Raw genomic sequence first — 24,915 nt, forward strand, 5'->3', positions numbered from 1 at the left:
TCTGCTTCACCTCCACCCAGCCATCCATATTTTCCCCCCAAAGTCTCTTTTTGAGGATCCCAAAAAGGCGTGATGGGTGGAAAGTTCCATCCCCTCAGTATTTTGTCCACCAATTAGGCCTAATTTCTGCCACACCAATTTTGGTTGATTGATTTCTGGTTCCACACTTTTCTTCTTTTCCAGGCATAATCTTAACACAGTCCTTTAGTTATAACAGTAGGCCTTTTGGTTTAGGCTAATTCAGTCTGCTTCGCTTTTTCACCTTTTCCACATCAACATGTGTTGTTGTAGGTTATTGTGACACTTTATAAACGATCTCACAGCTTTTACAGTTGCGCTCATGATTAAGATAAATGTGTAGGCCCAATTATCACAACAGCGCTTATGGCAGATAGTTATTGATTCTGATCCACAAATTGCTTTCAGAGTCACTACTTTCCAAAATACAGTCCCATCATCCTATATATGTGACCTACACCCTTTGTTCCCAGATGTATGACCTTGCATTTGGCTGTACTAAAACACAAATTGTTCAAGTAAGCCTACTTTACCAAGCAACCCAGATAATTCTGTAGAACTGACTTGGCCATACCATTACTGCTGCACCAATTATTGTGTCATCTGCAAACTTTACCAGCAATGATTTTATATTTTCCTCCAGATTATTGATAAAGATTTTGAATGAGGCCAAGTAGAGATCCTTGAGGAAGGAACCTCACTAGAAGCACCCCCTATAGATGATGATTCCCCATTTACAATCACTTTTTGGGATCTATCAGTTAGCCAGTTTTTAATCCATATAATGTGTGCTTCATTGACATTGTATGTTTGTATGTTCTGTGTATATAGGTACCTTTGTCAGCCAAATTAGTCAATAGTAGAGCTAGGATTAGAACTCAGAAATTCTTGACTCGATGTTTAATCTACCAGTTCAGTAATGTCACTCAATCTCTGCACATTTTCAGGTAGCCCATTGCTTAGAATTGCATGTTTTGCTATGAAAGGGAAGGAGACTTGGGGTGCTAGTTACCAAAGGTCATTTCTTGAGAGATTCTAAGCATGTGTAACCCATTGATTTTTTGCATTGGGGGTGGGGAGAGGGAGGCAGGATTTGCCTCTCCATAGCAGGGGTCTGAGCGCTCAAAGATTCCATTTCCCAAACCTGCAGGACTCTTGGGATGCACCACAGATGAGGTAATCTGTGTAATGATCACTCTCCTTCAAAAACTTCCTGCCCCCTTCAGCCCATTTGACACTGACTGCTCATCACAACCATGACTGCCCCAGAAATTCCCTAAAGCAGTGGTTTTCAAACTATGCGGAAGGCCTCCCAAGGGTGGCGTGAGCTGTGTGCTTTATTTATTGTTGTTGTTATGAGCTCTAGTTGTCAGCCTCAGGTGGCTGGGGCTCACGCAGAAGGGCTATGCACCCCTGAGAGGCAGGGATAAAGGGGACAGCCAGAGCTCTGCCACGTGGGCTCTCTTGCTCCTCCCCCTCCCCAATCCCTCACCAGAAATAAGGGTTCAATGGGGCGCTAAAGCTGCTGTGAAAAAATGGTGGGTGGCGAAGGTGTACTGGGCCGGGGACGGATGTGTAAATGACTACAGACACAAAGAAGGGGAGCCCAATCAAAAAAGTTTCAGAACCACTACCCTAGAGGGGCATGTCCACACCTTGGAGGAGTAAGCAGTGTAAATGACCTCAAACTGTCTGCAGTAATTGATGCTACTTTGGCGTGGGAGAATGGGAGAGGCTGAGGTAGAATTTAACAGACTGCAAAATGCTGCCCATTTAGAATAGCATTCTCCCCACTTCAAATGTGCATGAAATGACTTATCTGTACACAACAGAAGAATGGAATGTGGGCAGGAATGCCTGCCCTTAACAGAGCATAAGTAAGGGTTGAACGTTTTAGTTTTTCCTTTTCACTGTGGTCTTAAAAAGTATTATTCTGTTGTTGTGCCTAAAGTTCCAAATTTATTTACAGTCACTGAATATATTTTTGCGTAAAACCTATTTATGATGTCTTTCTGTATTCCAATCTTCAATCTTTTTTCCCAACATGATGATTTTTTTTCCCCTTTGGCAGTGATGCATGTCAAAGAATTCACTTGGTGGAGGCGTGTGGCAACCCCCTAAAGAAATTCCCAGGGTTTACACAGTAACTACCATCAAAGAAGAGTGGCAACATTTACCATTGGTAACATTTCAAATGAGCTATAATATAAAAGGCAAATATGTATGTTAAAAATGCACTTAGAGCTGGCATTGTAGTAACTAAGCACCAAAAGCAGGGGGGATAAAAATAGGTTTAAAAAAATGAAAGCAATTTTAAAAATTAAATCAATTAAAAAGAGAGATGAAACTTAAAAACAAATTAGAATCTACAGCCCCCTATTGTAGTCACTTACATGGTAAAAAAAAGTTTAATACCGTATAACAGACTATACTAAAATGCTATACATTCAATAGCCATGCAAATATTAAGCACAGTAGATTCATCACAGGTCCCGTTCAGCCTACAATCTATTTTATTTAATACTATTAATGGAACCGAACTAAAGAGATGTTGTAGCCTGGGATTGCCAGATGACTACTGGTCAAGGGGCAGATCCTGCCAACACTACTGAGATTAGCGCTTACTACTGTGAGCAGGCCCATTGAAGTAGTTCACAGTAGTGAGTACTAAACTCACTAGTGACTGTGCATTTTCAGGATCAAACATACTCCCTGTCCACTCAAGCAAAGCAGGCCCACTACACAGGTCTGGCAGGATTTTGGGATTCCACGAGATGGGCCGGCATTCCTTTGGCACAGGGTAGCTGCAATCTGTGGGGACTAGCTGAGCCCCAGTGTGCGGGAAGCTTTTGGCTACACCCTCAGCAGGGGGACAGATGGAATGGCTGAGGAGGTTAATGCAGCCCTAGACTGGAGAAGTGCCTGTGGAGGGAGCTGGGAGGTGGATTCCTGGAACTCCTGTGGATCTCCTCTTCACTAAAGCCATTTCCTGAGGTGGTCGAGGATATCTCTTTGGAGTCTGTTTTGTTCGCCTGTACTATCTGTCTGTAAACCAGTGTGTTCCTTAATGTCTGATCTAAATCCCATTGAAGTCAGTGAGAGCAAGGGTTGCCACATGTCCCAGTTTTCCCAGGGTTGTCCCTTTTTTGAGATAGCTATCCTGGGAAATCTGTAACGGTGTTCAGGGTACACTGCCAGCTGTTTTTTTGAAGATGTTCCTGTAGCTGCTGTCAGTGTCAAAGGATCATTTACCAATGTAACCAGTGTAGCAAAGAGCTTCAAAGCCAAGAAGCCAGGAAACATTTTGAAAAGCATGCTGCTGAGGGCTATGATGACCATAATCATACTTTAGTAGTCACTAGTCTGAATATTTAGACCCAGATCTTGGGCTGTGTTCAAAGAACAACTGATGCAGAGTATATTCCCCTCCCAACCAATGCTGGGGCTCTCAGTCCAATCTGCAGCATAAAGCAGACTGGCTTCAGTATTTAACAGTATTTGTCTATCTAAAAGACTGATTTGATCCTTTGGTTCCAGATTCTCCAAACCTGATCCTTACGTCACTACTAATATCCTAAACATCAACATCCCAGGGTGCTAGGGAACAGAGAAAGATGTTCCACACGAAGGGGCTTTTTTGTAGGATTTCCCTCCTTCCCCAGTAATGTGGCCCTTCAACACCCTACTTGTTATATTTCCTTTTAGATTCTGGAACAGATTTCCCCCACTGAACACAAGGCCAGCAAGAAATGCATTTCAAGAATCTTCAAAAGCACCAGAAGAAGCAGATGGAGAGGCAACCACTTTTCAGACATAATAAAATAATAATAATACTTTTATATAGGACTTCTCATCAATATTCCTCAAAGCGCTTTATAAAGGAGGGCTGTATCATTATCCCCATTTTACAAACTGAGGCACAGATAGGTGAAGTGATTTGCCCAATACCATCCAGTACACCTCTGACAGAGCCAGGAACAGAATCCAAGTCTCCTGAGTCCCAGTCCAGTGCTCTATCCACTAATCCATACTGCCTCCTGGAAGTGGCTACCTCCCCCAGGCACATCAGTATGAACAGACTCGCCGATGTGTAGTTCTCTGGCCTTATATTATGAAATCATTCACTTTTGGTATCGGCTGTCCACTGCCTCTATATCCCAAAACATGAAAGTTTCTTCTTTCTTTTTAATTAAATTAACCCAGTGATCCCATTTGACCTTAAGATAGAAGTTCAAAACTACAAAGGTACAAAAAACAGCACAGAAAGTACTTAAGCTTTCTGAAGTGCGTATATTTTAAAAAAATCTTTACAGACTGCTTCCTTTCAATGAACATTAGAGGTCATTTTTTCAAAGGCCCTAGGCATTGCACCTATGAGCCTTTTGACTTTCTAACAATGGGGTAATTATACTTTTACCCTATTTCTGAACATAAATGAGAACTGTGTGCATGCACAACCATTTTGCAGGTGCAAATTTGTAAGCCAACTTTGAAAACATTTCCCCAAGGTTACAATCCCAACTGGACATTCAAGGCTCTAGCAGCACAATTCCTTGACCATTAATGAGAGCTGAGTGGCTAACATTTCATGCATCAAGTTTAAAGATTTAACCTTAAAAGCTTCAAAAACGTATCAGTGAATGCTTTTAACAGTTAATACTACTTATGATGAGATGCAAGCTAAGCACAGGTGTAGCCTATTCACTTGCTAAAAAAGCTGAAACTATTTAAGAATATATATTTATTATTTAGATTTTAAGAAACAAAAAACTGGGTGTAGCCACTTCCATCAGCTTGTTTCCCCTCATCACACCAAACCCTTCCCATCATTTAACACCTACACACCTTTTCTAATGGCTGTTCAACATTTTCAGGGCTGACTCCTACATCTGACAACACTCACAGCCTCCCGTCTACCTTAACAAAAGTTTCTGCAGGCAAGAACTATATGATTGGGCCCATTAACATCATATATATACTGCAAACATTAAATAACCTACCAAAACTACATTCTTCAATATACTTTGTTGCACCCAGATTTCAGTGACCCACACTTCATTGGAGAGCTAGTTAAAGAAGTGCTCTCTAATCACAAAGAACAAACCATTTAGGTTATTCCCTGGCGTGTCCAATTAATTACTGTAGTTGTTTCTGCAAGCTGATGAAACCATAAATTTCTAGCTAAGTTCCTCAGTAGGCCACTATGTTGTTGCACTTGGCCCCTGAGGACAGATACAGTGTGAGAGCGGCTAAGGGCTCATTTATTATTGAAAGGTTTGTATTTCTGCCAATAATAGACACTATGGCTTCAGCCTGCAAGTCTGTCTTTTGGGTTACCCTCTAAACAAAGAGCCATTTTATTCCCAGCAGCCTTCTCTGCTAGAAAACAAGATAGTCCCATTTTAAAATGAGCAAATCATTAGGGAATGCAAGATGGGAACAGTTTGGGTAAAGCCATTATATTTTTCCCTTTTACTCCAAACGTGGCACAAGTAAGAACAAAATAAAACCCTACACAGTTCTGCATGTTTGTTAAAACCAAACATGCCTTATATTAAAGGCAAAACAGCTACATTAGCACAACATTAAAGGTTGCCAGTTTAAGTCCACACACAAAAATCAGAAAGTAGAAAATGTTAAGGTTCCCAGAGCAACATTAACCCACTCTAACTGCACATAAATATTTGCCATAGTACACAGAGTAGAAGCTTTAGTAATTGACAATACTGCACACAGTGGCCCAGATTGTGTCTAACACGCACTGGACCTTTTGGGGGGTAGAACTGAACTGCACTGCTCTATAGGAAGTCCTTTTTGCATTCCCCACTGTACAATGGGAACAGACCTGCTGCATTGCTCCTAGGATTCTCTCTCACCCTTGTGTGGACAGTTATGCTGCATTGGCAGGTCTGAAAGGGGCAGGTCTTCCCCTACCCTCTTTGGGGTGGCTACCCCTTCAAGGTCACCACTACAATTATGCCTGACCCTGGTTCAGGTAGCAAAAGGCAGGAAAGACTCTTTGCACCCATCTCTACACTGTGCACATGTCCAAAGACCAAGCACAATCTGGCCCTGTATATGTGGAATAGGTACAGGAGAAAGATAGGAGAAAAGAATAAACTGCAAAAAGAAACACTAGCCGAAATACTATGGAGTTCTGCAACTGAGTTTTGCACACCATAAGTTTTCAAGTCAGTAAGTATGTAGCCACACAAGCATGCTCACTACAGTGCTACCATTTTAAACAAAGCACAGTGTATATAGCATTACAGACACTTAAAGCCTCATAACCACATTTCTCTCATTTACACATTGCTTTTCTGTTTCACATTTTCCTACAGCACAGTCTTAACAGCTATCAGTTCACACATTAGACCGACTTCTGCCTAGCCATTGCTAAGCCACCTCTAGGTATGAAAAGAGCTGTATTTTCTAAGAGAGCAATATATTTTAAATACACAAAACACATAAATAAGAGTAGGGTGACCAGATGTCCCGATTTTATGGGGACAGTCCCGATTTTTGGGTCTTTTTCTTATATAGCTCCTATTACCCCCGACCCCCTGTCCCGATTTTTCACACTTGCTGTCTGGTCACCCTAAATAATAGGCTGGGTGCTCAGCTGGTGTAAAACAATGCAGTTCCATTGAAGTCAATGGAGCTATGCCAATTTACACCAGCTGAATATCTGGCTCAGTGTTTGTTTAAGGCATACATTGATGTGCTCATATTTCCTTTGTAGGAGAGACCACAATGGCATAGTGTCTGGAATAGTCTGACCCCTCCGGGGCTACAAAGTTACATATTAACCCAAGTGAAGCCTTGGGTAAATATTTGCACTTATGTTAAGAAGCCAGCACCAGTAGAACCTATATCCTCTAATGCACGGTAGTTTAATTTCACTTTAATCAGCATAGTTTTATTGACTTCCATGAGAATCTGGCCCTCTTATGCTTTCATATCTAAGCTCCCTCAATTTCTTTCAAATGGGCCATTTCAAGGCAGTTTCCATCTACCACCTGGTGAAAATTGCCTAGGTAATAATTTCTGATTTGTGTGAGGTCCCAGTTTATCATGTTAAATGATAGCACACAGCAGGACTGTACAATTTTAAGAAAGGAAGAGAAGAGCATTGTATCCAACTTAAACTTCGGGGCAATTTTATGTTATTATTTAAATTAGAATTTGTCAGTCTATAGGAGCCAACCCCAGTAGTCTTGTGAAATACAGCATGGTATCTCTAACGCTTACAACCATCATGGATGTCTCTGTTATATTTCATCTAAAAAGATGGCATCTCCAACACTGCTGTTCTGTTCTCGCTAATGCCATATTTGTTCATTATTGACTCAGCAATAACACAGCAAAATGACTTTTTACAGCACACTGAGATTTTCTTGGAGGTCTCCCATACAACTACTAACTAAACCCAACTCAGCTTAGCTTCTGAAATCTGATGAGATCACAGCCTCAGGTGGTCATGGCTTCCGAAATTCAAGCATTCACAGAACACTGATTCTGAGGCCTCTAAAGTGTGTATCTTTAAGCCAAACTTTCATCCTCACTTTTTGCAGCATGACTGAGGCTCATAGCAAAACCTAGGGTACTAAAGCTGGGATTTCTATGCGAGGAAGTGCCTAAATCCCTTTCATTTTAATGGAGTAGGGTGTCTAACTCCCTTAAGCCCCTTTGAAAATCCCAACCAGAATGTGCATTAAACTTCTAATAAAAGCATGATATGTAAAAATTATCGTCATTCTATAACAAACACTCCATACATCATTTATCCTTATACTATAGTCCTTACAGGTATTTATTAAATATTCATAAAATTTGGCAATAATATACACATACACACACTGCTAGCTAATACTTGTACTTACATCTTCCACTGTTAACTGTTGGCAAAAAAAAAAAAAAACACAATATGTTTAGCAATTAAATAATTAACATATATACAATCAAATTATCTATAATAAACATACACAAGTTTCTATCTATCAGACAAAAATTCAGCATAAAACACTTTCTAAGTCTATTTTTTAAGTTTTAATAGAGAGTGATCTTGTGCTCTTGAAGGTGAGCGATTGAAGCATTAGTTTAATGCTAGCATTAGAACTATGTTAACAATGAATTTATTGCTCATGAAAATGAGAAATTGTCAACACTGGGGGCACGTCTTCATTACCTGCCGTATCGGCGGGTAGCAATCGATTTATCCGGGATTGATATATTGCGTCTCGTTAAGACGCGATATATTGATCCCCGAACGCGCTCACTGTCAACTCCGGAACTCCACCAGAGCGAGCGGCAGTAGCGCAGTCGATGGGGGAGCCACGGCCGTCGATCCCGCACCATGTGGACCCCAGGTAATTCGATCCAAGATACTTCAAATTCAGCTACGCTATTCGCGTAGCTGAAGTTGCGTATCTTGGAACCATTCCCCCGACCCCCGAGTGTAGACCAGCCCCCAGGGTTGAGCACCACTTGTGAAAGTGAAGTCTGCAATAGCACCACATTGGTCAGGCAACCCGAGCAGTATGCAATTCAATGCTTCAAGCTGAAATCACAATTAAGTACAGTTACTGGTCTGAAGACTTTCAGCAACACTGCAGGGGCACAGGCTATATTGGCTTGGGACTCAGACACACATTCCAAGACTTTCATGAGTGTATTAACCATTAACAGGTAAAGAAAAAAGTAGCTAAGAGTGACATTTGAATCAACAGAAGACCCTGTCTACACTGGGATCAGAACTATGCTTGCTACAACTGAGCCATAAAACCAAAGATGTAGCAAATGGTATATTTCTCTTTGGGCTAATTAACATGTAAGCTTATTTGTTGATTACCATATTTATAGTTTTAGAATCTATGAATGGTACGTTATATGACTTCACTTTCCTCCTCCTCCTCTCCCCTTTCCCACACAAAGAGAGGACAGTCTAGTTACAAATAAGAAACTTAGGCCCCAGTCTAGCAAAGTACTTAAACTTCTACTGGGCTGAGCGTATACAGGACTTTGCAGAAGGTGCTCAACACTTTGTAGAATTAAGCTCTTAATACCTGAAAATTACATAGTTGATTACATACTATTATCACTGCATTCTGTGGTGGCACACACCAATATTTAATCAGACATGAGAAGCAGTGGATTGCTGTGAGGGAAGGGCGGGAAACTGCATCTGGTACATTAGGAAGATTGATTGAGACTAAAATCTAGGCAATTTTCGTCACCTTGAAGAGATTTAAAAATAGAATGAAAGCATTCATCTTAGCTTGTCTTCTCCTTCCAGCAAGCAACAAACATGACTGCACATCTGCGATCTGAAATCCGTGCCAAAGGATGAAAGTCTGGAGGCACCTGCACTGATTGCTACACTGATGGAATTCATTTAATCTCTAGCTAAAACATGACATGACTAAACTGATCTGCTGCCTTGTCCTGTTCAAAACAAACACCCGGTCCCTAGCAAAGGGGCTCACCTGAACAGCTTCAAGCCTTCCCTCACATACCCGAATAAAGCCATTCTTTCGGCCAGATTCTCAGCTGTTGTAAATCAGTGTAGCTTCATTAAAGTTGATAGCCCTATTCCAATTTAGAGCAGCAAAGGATATGGCCCACTGCTACTGCAGTAAGTATTATTATATGTCTATGGCAAAACTAGTGTCTATCACATTACTCATGTTACTATATAGCTAAACCTTTTGAAATTTGAAAGATTTCAACACAGTGTTGCATACCAAACTTATCAGCTCATATAATGAGCCATGGCTTGGCCAGTTTGTTACAATGGCCAGTTTGTTAAGCCCAGGAAAATTGAGAACAAATGTTTGCTTTCCCTAAGGGCAGAGCTGGGGTCAAAACAACTGAAACCCCATTAACATACATCATCCTGGATGTTCAAAGCTTGTGATGCAAATGAAAGTAGGTTCACGGTTCAATGGTCAAAAGCAAAGAAAAAAAGATAAACGTCATCTTTATTTTATTTTATTTTATTTTAAAAGCTATCACAGCACATGAAACAATTTTATCCACCACATAAATATAAGATTTTTATTACTGGTGTTCTTTATGTATGCTTCTTAAAGATATAGGACCAGATTCACCAGCATGTTCTAAATGTTTTGTACCATTCCACTGACCCAAAGCAGTGACCGACCAATTACTCTAGGTTTATGGCTGTATTACAACACTGAATAGTGCAAAGCAACCACAATGTACCAGTGGACCTGGCCACAATTTCTTTATCTTTAGCTAGAGGCCTACCTCTATTGGCGTGGAAATAAAGTACTCCTAGAGATGTCTAGAGCTGCTAGCTCTACAAAGACACACTTAACATCCATGGTCCATATTAACTCACTGGGTTCTCTCAGCTTCCACAGACATTTGGCAGCTTACACACAATCTTCTCTCCTGTCAACCAGCACAATCCCTATTGAGCATAACTGAGCAGGAAAGAGGCAGTGCCAGGCCAATATGTATTTGCTGATGCAGCAAATCTTCCAGGCAGCCTCTGACAGCAAGGCTCCTAGAGAGCCCCCACAAGCATTTAAAGCTGCCCTCTTCCACTGAAAACCATAAAGAAGGCTCCCGCTCACCTCCAGAGTAAATCTTACTCCACAGCAGCTACCTATGTCAATAGAAGAGCATTGTCGTTTGTACCCTCTGTGCCTATGTGGGCATATCTGGCCCCATGTATGCAAGTTCTGGAGGGAAAATTCTATTATATTCAACATGTATCACTGTAAACTCCTCAAGGCAGAGATTACAGGCCAAATCTTCAGTTGGCATAAACCAGGGTAGCTTCATTGGTTTCAACATAGTTATACAGATTTACATCAACTGAGGATCTGATTTCATGTCTCTATCTTGTCCAGCATCAAGTTCACTGTGGATGCTTAAATAACAATCTAGATAATCATCTGGAGAAACCGCATCAGAAACTAAATACATGGGGAGGGTCTGTTATGAGGAAGGGGCAGAAGGGGCTCAGCAACTTCACTCAGATTTTTCTCCTCATTCAAAATGAATGGACAGACTGGGGGTGCCTTCTACACAGCGTATTTGCTGTCTCACCCTTTTCACCTCTGACACTCTCAGGTTTGAGCTTCATTTAAGATAAAATAAAAGGTCTTTGCCCCCCAAGGCTGCAGAGAAAAGCTTGAAGATGTGGACCATAAAGGTTCAAAAACAAGAAATCAAATTTTTAAAAAAGTATTATTTTTGAACATCTCTTGATTTTTAATCCAATGTCATGTGTGTGTGTGTGTGTGTGTGTGTGTGTGGACCTGATTTATGATTTTTGAACACTTGGGGAAGGCAATGCTGCTTACAGAAAATGCCAGTATTTATACTTACATGGAGTTGTACCTCATTAAAGACTGCAGAACTGGACCCAAAAAAATGAAATTATAGTTCGCTTCCTTGAAAACATCATCCACATTAATTACCTAGAAGAGACTAATTAGCTACTCTTATGTTAAACCCAATACAAAACATAAAATCTCCATGCGCTTGATCCAAAGCCCATTTAAGTCAGTGGGAGTCTTTCTGTTGACTTCAGAGGGCTTTGAACCAGTCCATAAATAAGCTCATTACAAAGGTACATGGAATTATAAAAATTAAGATAATCTCTTCCATATACATTGCTAATGCAGATGGCAGCAGAATGATTAGCTTTCCAAAATACATGATCCCAATTAGCAGTATGTACAAACCAAAAGATACCGTCTGGTCAATTCCATACTGATTCCTACTGGTATTAGTTTGATTATGAACACTCGGAATAGTAACTATGTTTGTATGTCTTGTTGTGCTAATTACGTTACCAGGATACTAACTACCAAACAATGCCATGCAAAATTTAACTTATAAAGATGTTGCTCCAGAGGTTTAAAAAACATATCAAATGTTTCATTTGCAAGCTTTACACAATCATGGATAGAAAACTAAATCAAAACTTTGGCATCTGTACCCTATATTTTGACAATTTCATGCTGTATGTTATACCAGCAGCAATATTTTTAATACAGTTAATTATATCCCACTTCAGAAAATGAGGAATTCCATACTCAGCCCCTGAAGCAAATTGCGAAAGAAATCAAGTTTTTAAGATGTGGAGCAATAAAGAACACTTAAGGGGTCTTTATCAGGCATATTTGTATGGCAGTATGAATGGACATCATGCATACAATTCAATTGCTTCCAAGCATAAAGCAATATTTTGTAAAATTGTAAAATATTGTAATTTGTAAAATATTTTGCTTTTTACAGATTCAGACTAACACGGCTACCCCTCTGATACTTGATGCAATATTTTGTGTATGCTATTTTTATAACAGGAGCTGTGATTGCTTATTGCTAAAAATCAGGAAAAATTTGCTTCCGTGAGGATTAGTTTGGCCTGGCAAAGCCGATCCCATCTTCAGCTGCATTCTGAGAGCACTGAAAAATGGGATAGTTCAATCATTTCTCAACTGTTTTCAGAAGTACCTCACGACATATTTCCTCTACTGAAGAAATGGGAATTAATTTTCAGTGATCAATGGCTAAAAATCTAAGAACCGAATCAACAGTCCACTCACAGTGTCTACATAACAGCAACTTTTTCTCAGTGGTTAGGTGTAGGAACTATTTGTCAGGTAACCCTAAATACAAACTTCCAAAAAGTACAAAAAGCATAAATACTGGAATTAATTCCAAGTATTTTTCATATCGATTTACACGATATGTCATAACAAAAAGTCTACCCAGTGTTAAGGATTTAATCATATGATACACTGAGCTCCCAATATCAGCTCCCCAAATCAAATTATTACAAATTCCTCCAGTTACAAACACTACTTACAGACCAGTGCAGACCAGGAAGACATATTGTACCATCACTACTGTCTATTCTGAAAGAGGCATCAAAAAGGCTCAAATAGGTGGATCCAGAGATTTAACTGTCAAACTTTATGTAGCCCTTAGTGATTCTGAAATAATTAAGTCACAACATATAAATGAAAAACGGGAAGCAGAATTCCAGGATATGACAGAGAATGGCAGACATCCTCCAAAATACCTATACACATACCTCCTCACTGTGCTTTGGAGAAAATTCCAGTGGAAAGATATCAAATGCTTCTTCTACATTCTAGCAATTACTAACCTCTGCTGGAGAAGATGTGGGCATATTGGCCACCACACACTCACCTTCTGGACCTGCCCACAGACCCACACATTCTGGTCACACACATGAAAACTCACAGAAATCCTTTGACATATATTTCAAACAAAATCTCAAACTATTATGTCCTGATGGACACACCTCCAAATATCCATAATGACAAAGAGTGATACTTGCTCAAAATATTAACAGCTACTGAAAGAAAATGCATCATTATACTATGGCTGGCAAAACGAGAACCTACAAGCTGTGCAGCATGGGGCACGGGTCACTTGTCAGTTTGAACTAGAGTAAATGGTGGATTCTCTGTAACTTGAAGTCTTTAAATCAAGATCTGAGGACTTCAGTAACTCAGCCAGAGGTTATGGGCCTATCACAGGTGTGAGTGGGTGAGGTTCTATGGTGTGTGATGTGCAGGAGGTCAGACTAGATGGTCCTTTCTGGCCTTAAAATCTATGAGTCTATGAAATACAAGAAATTAAAGGGATGAAATAAATCCCAGACAGAATCTGAAAATCCTAGGAACTGTTTGAAGATCACTGGGCTCTAGCCAGTAGTCTACTTTTAACATATAAGAGACAAGGACAAATGGTAACAGCCCAGAATTAAAACCACATTACCTCACCCAGATAGGACATGCCCATCCATCCACCCACATAATAATACAGAAAGATTCTTCCCCAACCTACTACACATCTGCCTACACTATACACAAACCCTACAATACGAGTTTGTGTACCTCTCTCTCTCTATGCTCCAATATATATTGACATGACATTTTCTTATGTGCCTGTGAATGTCTTTTTAAAATACACACAACAAAAAGAAGCTATTATAATACAAATAATAATGATAATAATAAACAGTCTCACAGCTTGCCATGTGGTCACCTTGTTCCAGAAATCCATGTCAAAAACTGATCAGTGGATAAGACAACTGAAAGATGTTGCTGTTTAGAAAAAAATCTGTCTATTAGCTTTTAAGGACAAATATAACAATATGATCAGCAAAGGGCCTTAACACAGGACCACCTAAAAACTCTGGAGAATAGATGTCATTCCATATGAGCACGTACAATCTTCATTTGCACGTCTCAGTAAGGGAAAACTAGTTCTTTAATATTATAGTACATACTCTCATTCAAATAAGGGCTTGTGACTCTCTGTTTTCACAGTAACGTGATGTTTACTTCAGTATGTTCAAATCTCTGTCCTCCATAAAATATCTTTTCTTTTTCAATTGAGTATATTTTTCTGAATCAAATAAAGCTTAAAAGAACTTAAAAGAGTTGCAAATACTGCATACAGTTCTGGTCACCCCATCTCAAAAACGATATATCATAATTAAAAAAGGTACAGAGAAAGGCAACAAAAATGATTAGGGGTATGGAACAGCTTCCATATGAGGAGAGGTTAAAACAACGGGGACTGTTCAGCTTAGAAAAGAGATGACTAAGGGGGAATATGATAGAAGTCTATAAAAGCATGAATGGTGTAGAGAAAGTGAATAGGGAGTGTTACTTACCCCTTCACATAACAAAAGAAGCAGGGGTCACCCAATGAAATTAATAGGCAGCAGGCTTAAAACAAAAATAAGAAAGCACTTCTTCACAAAACACACAGTCAGCCTGTGGAATTCATTGCCTGAGGATATTATTAAGGCCAAAAGTATAACTGGGTTCAAAAAAGAATTAGATATGTTCATGGAGGTTAGGTCTGTCAATGGCTATTAGCCAAGGTGGTCAGGGATGCAACCCCATGCTCTGGGTGTCCCTAAGCCTCTACCAGAAGCTGAGATGGATGACAGGTATGGGAATGGATCACTTGATGACTGCCCTGTTTGTTCATTACAAACAATTAGGCTTTATTCATAATAATCAAACGGTAAGTATGTTGACCCACCTTCCCTCCAGAGATTAGACAGTTTAACAACATTTGAGATACACCTGTACTGTAGATCAGTGGTTCTCAAAGCCAGTCCGCCGCTTATTCAGGGAAAGCCCCTGGTGGGCTGGGCCGGTTTGTTTACCGGCCGCGTCCGCAGGTTCGGCCGATCGTGGCTCCCATTGGCTGCGGTTCACCGCTCCAGGTCAATGGGGGCTGCAGGAAGCGGCGGGGGCCGAGGGATGTGCCGGCTGCCCTTCCCGCAGCCCCCACTGGCCTGGAGCAGCGAACTGCAGCCAGTGGGAGCCGCCATCGGCCGAACCTGCAGACGCGGCAGGTAAACAAACTGACTCGGCCCGCCAGGGGCTTTCCCTGAACAAGCGGCAGACCAGCTTTGAGAACTGCTGCTGAAGATCATTTTAACTACAAACGGAACGTATTCCTTCAAAATGAATTCTACTGCCAAAAGACTGGAGGACAGAAAGAGACCTGGGAAATATGTTGCATCAAGGTTGTAGCTTGAGTCAGGGTAAAATGTTTTTACACTACAGTATTTTTCCCATCAGTACTGCAGTAACAGGAATGAAGGTATATTTGTTTGTGTTGGAATAAAAGCCCATAAGGGGCCTGCCAGTGTAATTTACAGCAGCCCTGAGGCTGGCATACAATTTGCCCCAGAATCAGGGAGCTGCAGCTGGCTCCTTTGCATTCTCCTTCACATCCACTACTGAGTCTAGCTAATACTGGGCATAGTTGAGAATCTGATGCCATAAAACTGTTCTTCAGACTTTTTTCCCCAAACTTCCCAGGAAAACCTCCATGTGACAATTCTGAGGGTCTGCCTGGTTACTGGGGAAATTAAGGGATGTTGAAAATTTGATTTTTGATAGGAAGCTAACTTCACCCTTAAGCACAGAGGAGCTACCACAATGCTGGGATATGGCAGATGTCTTGTTATTTATCTATCGGGATAAATGAGAAAATGGTGGGGAAGGAGAAAGAGGGAGACAGCAGTTGGTGCATGAATAGGAATCCTGATCCACATAAACTTCTTACCCCGTCATTTTCACCAACAAAATTCATCAACTGGAAATTTGGAATATTTCGACCAGTTCTAGAGGTACCCTTGTCACTGCAAGGGTACAACAGGAAATACTGTCATGTTTCTGGTCTATTTTAAAAAACTGAATTTAGTTCTAAAGAGAAAGCCCTGTCAATCACCCCCAATGAGCACTCTCCTGCTGACATAGCCTGTGCACACTACTACTTAAGCTGGCGTAATTTATGTTGCTCAGCGGGGTGTTTTTTCACACCCTTGAGCGACAAGTTTTGCTGACATAAGCGGTAGTGTAGACATGGCTCAAGGCTGACTGCAAAGAGTTACAGAGGGGTCTCACAAAAGTGGGTGACTGGGCAACAAAATGGCAGATGAAATTCAACACTGATTAGTGCAAAGTAATGAACATTAGAAAAAATAATCCCAAACTACACATATATAATGCTCTATTCTAAATTAGCTGTTACCACTCAAGAAAGAGATCTTGGTGTCACTTTGGATAGTTCTCTGAAAACTTCCACTCAATACACAGCAGAGATCAAAAAGGCTAGAAGAATGTTAGGAACTATTACGAAAGGGATAGAAAATAAGACAGAAAATATCATAATGCCACTATATAAATCTAGGGTGCACCCACACTTTGAATACTGTGTCCACTTTTAGTCGCCCCATCTCAAAAAGGATATAGTGGAACTGGAAAAGGTTAGGAGGAGGGCAACAAAGAAGATCCAAAATATAGAGCAGCTTCCATATGAGGAGAGACTAAAAAGATTAGAGCTGTTCAGTTTAGAAAAGGGAAAACTAAAGGGAGGTATGATAGAGGTTAATAAAATCATGACTAGTGTGGAAAAAATGAATAGAGAAGTGTTATTTTCCTCTTCCCACAATACAAAAACCAAGGATCACTCAATGAAATTAATAGGCAGCAGGTTTAATACAAAGTAAACAAGAGGAAGTATGTTAACCTGTGGAACTCATTGCCATGGGATGTTGTGATGGCCAAAAGTATAACTGGGTTCAAAAAAAGAACTAAATAAATTCATGGAGGATACATCCTTGGCTATTAGCCAAGATGGTCAGGGATTCAACCCCATGCGTAGGGGCTACCCTAAACCCTTGACTACCAAAAGTCAAGAAAAGAAGACAGGCTTGGAGCACTCCAGCTGCCCTGTTCTGTATACTTCCCCTGAAGCTTTGGTACTGCCCATTGTAGCAGGCAAGATACTGGGCTACATGGACCACTGGTCAGACCCAATATGGCCGCTCTTGTGTTTCTTTTGTGCTGAGGGATGAGGTGCCTGGCCAGTTCCATCTTCTTTCTAAGAAGGCTTAGGAAGAGGCAGAACTGATGGGGAGGGCAGATGTTTTCTCACCCTCCTCAGCACAACAAGAAGAGGCAAGGCAGTGGCAGTTGTCTTTAGAAAAAGAGCTTCCCTTACCCTGATGGTAGCCAGGAGCTGCTTGTGAAGCCACCAGTAAGCTCCTTGGTCAACATTTAGCACTAGGCAGCTCTGATCTGGATGGGTGCTCTAGTGGCTAGTGGAATACAATTAATTAATTAAATAAACAAAATATAAAATAGCTTCCTCTGCTTTTTTCCTTAAGCTCTCAGAAAACTGAAAAGGTAGGCTCTGATGAGTGCATTTGCAGGAGCTGAGCCATAAATATCTTTCCTTACTAATTTTGTCCCTTTCCCTTAGGCAAGTACTGATTTTTTTAAATGAAACGAACTAGGAAGGTTTTATTTATGAAATTCTATTAAATTAATGCCTTATCATACCAAAGCATCTTTGTGGAACAGCATCAAAAAATCCCACACAGTGCTAGGAAAAAAAATGCATAGGAAACAGGGAGAATAAAAACAAAATATTGGTTTTTGGTCCCGTACCTCCTCCCAAAATGTATGATTTATTTTTAATTCCATAACAATGAAGTGGTATATTAGCAAAAAGTAAAACAGGACTTGCTTCATCAAAAAGCTATTTTACACAAATAAATCTGGAGATTAAAGTTCTTGGCAGTAACCCTTTAAAGGAGATTTTCTAATGAAATGTTAATGCATTAAAAACAGTTGGTGCCATGTAGCTACTCTTCATATCCCTAGATGAACATTTACAGATTATTTGGTTTAATTTTATTTTTAGACTCCTATACTCAAATACATTAATTACACAGAATTAAACAGCTAGCTATGTCTGCATTAGATACTCTGAAGATAACAAACAGAATCCAAAGTGCAAGTAAAATGCAAATTGAGATATGTGAAAATACTTGAAATATGATGTGAAAGCAGTTTATTTTAAAAATGTAATGTAGTCAAAAACCCAACTATCTATCCAAAGATAGTTTGATGGAAAATTTTCAGCCAGCCCCAACCATAGCATCCAAGCTCACCTGTACCTTTTGAACAGTGACAATATAATATCAAGTAGCGTAGGGTATTCAGTCTTTACCACTTCCAATATTGTGCAGAACCTAATGTGTTTTGCAATGGTATGATCCTGTGGGATGAGAGTCCATGTCACTCGGATATAGAAATAACTTTTTTTTTTTATATCTCAGCGACATTTCTTTTTACAACTCCTGGCTGATGAAGAGCATCAATCCCAAAAACTATCTTTTCAGAAGTATAAAGCACTCTTAGTAGTGCAAATAGGGGTTTAATGTATGTAACCTGGGGTAACAGACACTTAATAATGAGAAATCCTCAAAGTTGAGCAGTATTAGCACCCGACAGACATTTGGTGTGATGCTGTGATATTCTTCATTATCCAAAGGATGTAAAATGTGACACATTCTGTTTGCTAAAAAACTATTTTAAATGTTGTATGTGAAAATCTGTGAGTCTTTTACCTATTATTACTACAAGTAACATCTAGGAGTACTATATATGAAATATTTTTTCAGTTAATTTACATTGCACATTGAGCAGCCCTTTATAGGAAAGTATTTTCACTATCTCCCTGTATAGTCAGTTAGTTCTTTTTCCCTGTTATTTGTTAGTCTTAATATAATGGAGTAGCACCCATGAGCACCCTTTCTGATTGGGTGTGTCTGCAGTCTTTAAACAGTCCTGGACCATATCCCCAGGGTTTCTTCCCTGGAGGCAATGGTTTCACACTCTTGGTCTCTTCAGGCCCCAGCTCTCCAGCAGGGCCTCTTAACTGTTCAGTTCCCCTTCTGGGGATTTATTGCTGTATGATTATAGGCCACTTTCCCAGTGGCCTATGTGTCGGGGACCTGCCCCCCCCCCACTACTCCAGGTCCTGGCACAAGGACCCTAAGAATAGCAGCCACATGCTGCCACGTCCCTTTAATGAAACTATTTCAGTTCCCTGGACCACTTCCCTGCAGCCCCAGCCTTCACCGATGTGTCACCCTTTCTGTAGGGCTGAAGTCTTGTATTCAGTCCCAGCAGCCCTCCAGAAGTTCTTTCTTGCTCCCCTGGTCACTGCCAGTACTGAGCTGTCCATGGTGCTGCATTTCCCTTTGGTCAGCCAGAAGCACGAGCTGCACTTCTCTGGCTCTAGCAAGGAACTGACTCTGGGCTGCACTGCAGCTCCTTTTATACTAGCCTGCAACCCTCTGATTGACTAGGCCTTCACAGTCTCTCTAGGCCACTCAGAGGACTTAGCTCTATTGCTCCTTTCCTGGGATAGGTGTGGCAGGATCCTGAGGCATCCAGCAAGGGGTTTCTGGGATTAGTCCACCCTGTCACACCTTTACACAGCAAAAGGGAGAGAGAAGCAATTTTTAAAATAAAAAAAAATGAAATTAAATACTGACTTGACCTATGCCGCGGGCCTATATTGTGTCCCTGAGGTACATACATAATTCTTAGTAACTTTGAACAAGAAAGAAGTTGCCACAGTGCAAACATTGACTGTGCAAGCTTTCCCACACCATTTGTCAATGAAGCCTGTTCCTGACCTGCGATATCTTTATTATTCCAGTGAAAGGTTTCTTCTGAGCAAAGTCTGTGAATCTGGCTGAAATTAGTTGATTTGTTTGCGGTTTGGTAAGGTGGACAAACGGAAACTACGATGAAGCCATCCCACTGATTCTCAGCTGTGATCCAAGTCAGAATGTAAAATTCTTCTTAAAGGGTAAAAGGCTTATGCACTTACCCACTGGGGCACTTGTCTTAACCTCCAACTCGCGCACACAACACAATGGTGCGGAGTAATGTGAGCTGAAATTGTTGTTTTTCAAAACAATTAAGCATCTATCTGATGCCATATTTACATTGGGGCACTGCAAGGAACAAAGAAGAATTCCTCCCACATCTCAAGGGTGAGCTATGCATTGCTGGATCAGAGAAAGTAATTTGAAATTTTTTCTGTAAATATATTTTCACTGTGATGTATGACTCCTGTTAATTATTGAAAGCATTGCATGCCTAATTCCCATTGTACATCACTGAAAAGGTGCCTAAAGATGCCCTTCTTAGGCTATGTATACACTACAGCTTAAGTCAGTATAACTTACTCACTCACAGGTGTGTGAATAAGCCACCCCTCTGAGTGACATAAGTTACACCGTCCTAAGCGCTGGTATGGACAGTGCTAATGTCGGTGGAAGAGCTTCTCCTGCCGACTCAGCTACCAGCCGCTCGTGGGGGCTGGAGTAATTAAATTGATGGGAGAGCTCTCTGCTGTCAGCTTAGAGCATCTGCAGTAGCAGCACTACAGTGGCGCAGTTGCAAGTGCTGTAGTGTAGCCATAGCTAGTCTGTGAATGGCCCTTGGCCATGGAATACACTACCACTAGATATCAGGATGATTACAAGTTTCTCTACTCTTAATGCCAGTGCAAGATACACCCCCTTTAAGCAAGGCTTTTCCCAGTAGTGAATTAGTGTAACAGCCTTTGCAGACTGGAACCAGGTGAGTAGGAAGCTCAAAAAAGGGAGGAGCATTAGGTTCATTTTAGGGCATATTCTGGTGTGATATAATGCTTACTCCTGTATCTAGGGTGAAATCCTGGCTCCATTGAAGTCAATGGCAAAACTCCCACTGACTTCAGTGGGGCCAGGATTTGACATCTAGTGCCTAGAAGCAAAGGTGCTGTGTGCATTAGAAATGCAGATAGATATAACAACTGGTGAAGCAGCATTATTTTCTCACTGATGCAATTATTGTTTACTTTCTGTTACAGATTTGATAAGAAAGACCTTTACTGATTCCTCTTGGAGTTTGTTTCATTTCCTTGTTAGGTTAAAATGCCTATTCCCAGCAGTCACATGTCTCTGACATAAGCCTTAGAGGTCAGTGTAGGACTATAGGGCTCTCCGGAAAATGAGAATTCTGCTTTGCAAAACAACAACAACAACAAAAAACCACCAAAGGTTTTGGAATTTGGTTTCACTCTCTTGGTCTCTCTTTGGTTTTGACCAGAAATTCTATTATGGACCTGAGAAATCTTCCAGACAAAAAGTTTTGGTTTCTCGAGCAGCTCAAGAAGGCTGTCCATATTTTTTTCTAAAATTTGTCAGCCAGAACATGGAAAACTGATTTTTTTTTCAACAAAACTTTTTTCATTTTCATCAAAATCTTCCACAGCAAAGAGCTTCATTTTCTAATCACATCTAATGATAACAGCAATAAAATGTTTGTACTGATGCTTTATTTTATTGCTAGACCTGCCAGCTGTCAGAGCTGAAAGGAAGACAACCAGTTCATCACAGTCAGAATTAAAATGTGGGAAGTGTGGATGGGGCTAACGGTCACATCAATAACATCTTCATAATGTTGAACAACTTGGTTTTGATCATTTCTGAACATGAGATACCAAAGCACAAACCGAAATTTTCAATAAGAAATGTAGAGATGACACTAGTATTAATGTTAGATTTTTTAAAAAATAGTTGAGTCTCATTACCTCATTATTGACTTCTGCAGGCTTTTTCTTTGCCTCTCCTATGTCCAAATAGCTTGGGGAAGAGAAAAGAATGGTATAGGTTACTTATAGCTGCATTTAATCTCAACAACAAATATTTTTTCTTATATTTAATTAAATTAGCATGAGTAAAATAAGATGTAGAGAGTTTTCACTTATATAATTATAACCAAAGTTTTATACTGAAACAAACTGACCACTTGCAGCACTGAAAAGAAACCATGCCACAATAGCATAAAGTGCTCTTAATTCAGGTTTCTAATTAAAAAGTTTACCAGATGCCTACCAGTCAGAGACCGATACAAAAGACAGGAGGAGGAGTCACCAGCTAGAGTCAGGAACCCAGTCCTTGTAAAAAGCACAGCCCCTCACTAATCCAGTTCTTAGAAAGAGGCTCAGTTACTACTGTGATGAGGGACAGTAAATAGATTAGATGTATAGGTGTTGTGCTAGGATTCCTGTCAGGGTGCTAACTCTGGCCCCTGCTCAAGGATTCCATCTTCCTGATCAGCCTCTAGTACAGAGGTGGGCAAACTACGGCCTGTGGGCAACATCCGGCCTGCGGGACCGTCCTGCCAGGCCTTTGAGCTCCCAGCCGGGGATGCTAGCCCCCAGCCCCTTCCCTGCTGTCCTCCCTCTCCCGCAGCCTCAGCTCACCATGCAACCAGCGTTCTGGGCAGCATGGCTGCGAGAGCTGCCGGCCTGCCCCGGTGCTCTAGACTGCACGGCGGTGTGGCTGGCTCCAGCCGGATGGTGCGGCTACCAGGCCTGATGCTCTGAGCAGTAAGGGGATAGGGAGCGGGGACTTGGATAAGGGGCAGGAGGTCCCACGGGGCAGTCAGGGGACAGGGAGCAGGGGGGTTGGATAGGCATGGGAGTCCAAGTACTGTAGTGCTATCTCTTTATCATGAAAGTTGAACGTACAAATGTAGAATTGTGTACAAAAAAACCTGCATTCAAAAATAAAACAATGTAAAACTTTAGAGCCTACAACTCCACTCAGTCCTACTTCTTGGTCAGCAAATCACTCAGACAAACAAAGTTGGTTACAATTTGCAGGAGATAATACTGCCCGCTTCTTGTTTACAATGTCACCTGAAAGTGAGAACAGGCATTCGCATGGCACTGTTGTAGCTGGCTATTTACATGCCAGATGCGCTAAATATTCATACGTCCCTTCATGCTTCAACCACCATTCCAGAGGACATGCTTCCATGCTGATGATGGGTTCTGCTTGATAACGATCCAAAGCAGTGCAGACCTGACGCATGTTCATTTTCATCATCTGACTCAGATGCCACTAGCAGATGGTTGATTTTTTTTTTTTTTGGTGGTTTGGGTTCTGTAGTTTCCGCATGTGTTGCTCTTTTAAGACTTGTAAAAGCATGCTCCACATCTCGTCCCTCTCAGATTTTGGACGACACTTCAGATTCTTAAACCTTGGGTCGAGTGCTGTAGCTATTTTTAGAAATCTCACATCGGTCACTTCTTTGCATTTTGTCAAATCTGCTGTGAAAGTGTTCTTAAAACAAACGTGCTGGGTCATCATCTGAGACTGCTATAACTTGAAATATATGCAGAATGCAGGTAAAACCAAGCAGGAGACATACAATTCTCTCCCCAAGGAGTACAGTCCCAAATTTAATTGACGCATTTTTTTTTTTAACGAGAATCATCAGCATGGAAGCATGTCTTCTGGAATGGTGGCCAAAGCATGGAAGGGACATACAAATGTTTAGCATATCTGGCATGTAAATACCTTGCAACACCAGCTACAAAATTGCGATGCGAACGCCTGTTCTCACTTTCAGGTGACATTGTAAATAAGAAGCAGGCAGCAGTATCTTCCGTCAACTTGTTTGTTTTAGCAACTGGCAGAATAAGAAGTGGGCCTAAGTGGACTTGTAGGCTCTAAAGTTTTACACTGTTTTGTTTTTGAGTGCAGTTATGTAACCAAAAAAAAATCTGCATTTGTAAGCTACACTTTCACAATAAAGAGATAGAATATCAACTTTGGAAGGAACCTCAGAAGGCCATCTAGTCCAACCCCCTGTTCAAAGCAGGACCAATCCCAAGACAGATTTTTGCCCCAGATTCCCTAAATGTCGCCCTCAAGGATTGAACTCACAACCCTGGGTTTAGCAGGCCAATGCTCAAATCACTGAGCTATCCCTCCCCCCTACACTTCAGTACTTGTACGTGGTGAATTGAAAAATACTATTTCTTTTATCATTTTTACAATGCATATATGTGTAAAAAAAAAATAATATAAAGTGAGCACTGTGCACTTTTGTATTGTGTTGTAATTGAAATCAATATTGAAAATGTAGAAAAACATCCAAAAATATTTAATAAATTTCAATTGGTATTCTATTGTTATAAGTGCGATTAATAGCAATTAATTTTTTGAGTTAATCGCGTGAGTTAACTGCGATGAATTGACAGCCCTAATTAAAACCTATATTCCCACACAAAAAAACTTTGATTAGGTGACGTTTGAACTGCAGTACGCATTGGTTGTTTGACTGTGTGAAAGTAGAATTAATTATATTGTTAAAATAGAATGGATTAAAGAAATGCTGTATGTTCCTTTAAGCAGGAATAAGGAATGTTGAAATATAGTTGTCAGGAAGAGAAACATTAAGGTATGAAACAATGGGTCCACTTAAGCTGATGGTGGGATATTAACAGGAGATCGGTAACAGATAGTAAGGAAATAAGATATGTATTTCTAACCCCAGGTAAACTTATCAGTTCTGCTTCCTTTTGTTATCTTGTTAAGTTCGTGCCCTTTTATCTGTATAAATAAGATAGTTTGAGTCTTGCATGGTACTCACATTATCTGGGTGTATTAGCAGAGCGCTTTGCTAATAAACAGAGTGGTCTGAC

General features: G+C 40.6%; 1 protein-coding gene across 6 annotated transcripts in view; it reads right to left on the minus strand.

Moving 5' to 3' along the window:
* Nucleotides 1-24,915, minus strand: part of DCDC2 (doublecortin domain containing 2) — a 122,191-nt gene that overhangs the window by 75,574 nt on the left and 21,702 nt on the right. For 4 of the 6 annotated variants that reach the window (XR_004644682.1, XM_034762416.1, XM_034762415.1 and 1 more), the window contains 2 exons: nt 22,009-22,060; nt 7,902-7,916 (listed from right to left, as the gene is read on the minus strand). Coding sequence is in view for 5 of the 6 variants with exons in the window: in XM_034762416.1 (XP_034618307.1) it covers nt 7,902-7,916; nt 22,009-22,060 (67 nt within the window). In the remaining variant the exon portion in view is untranslated. The remainder of the gene's footprint in view (nt 1-7,901; nt 7,917-22,008; nt 22,061-24,915) is intronic. The other 2 variants (XM_034762417.1, XM_034762419.1) reach the window with 1 other exon arrangement.

This window comes from Trachemys scripta, chromosome 2, assembly GCF_013100865.1.
Source record: "Trachemys scripta elegans isolate TJP31775 chromosome 2, CAS_Tse_1.0, whole genome shotgun sequence".
Classification (NCBI taxonomy): Eukaryota; Metazoa; Chordata; order Testudines; family Emydidae; genus Trachemys; species Trachemys scripta.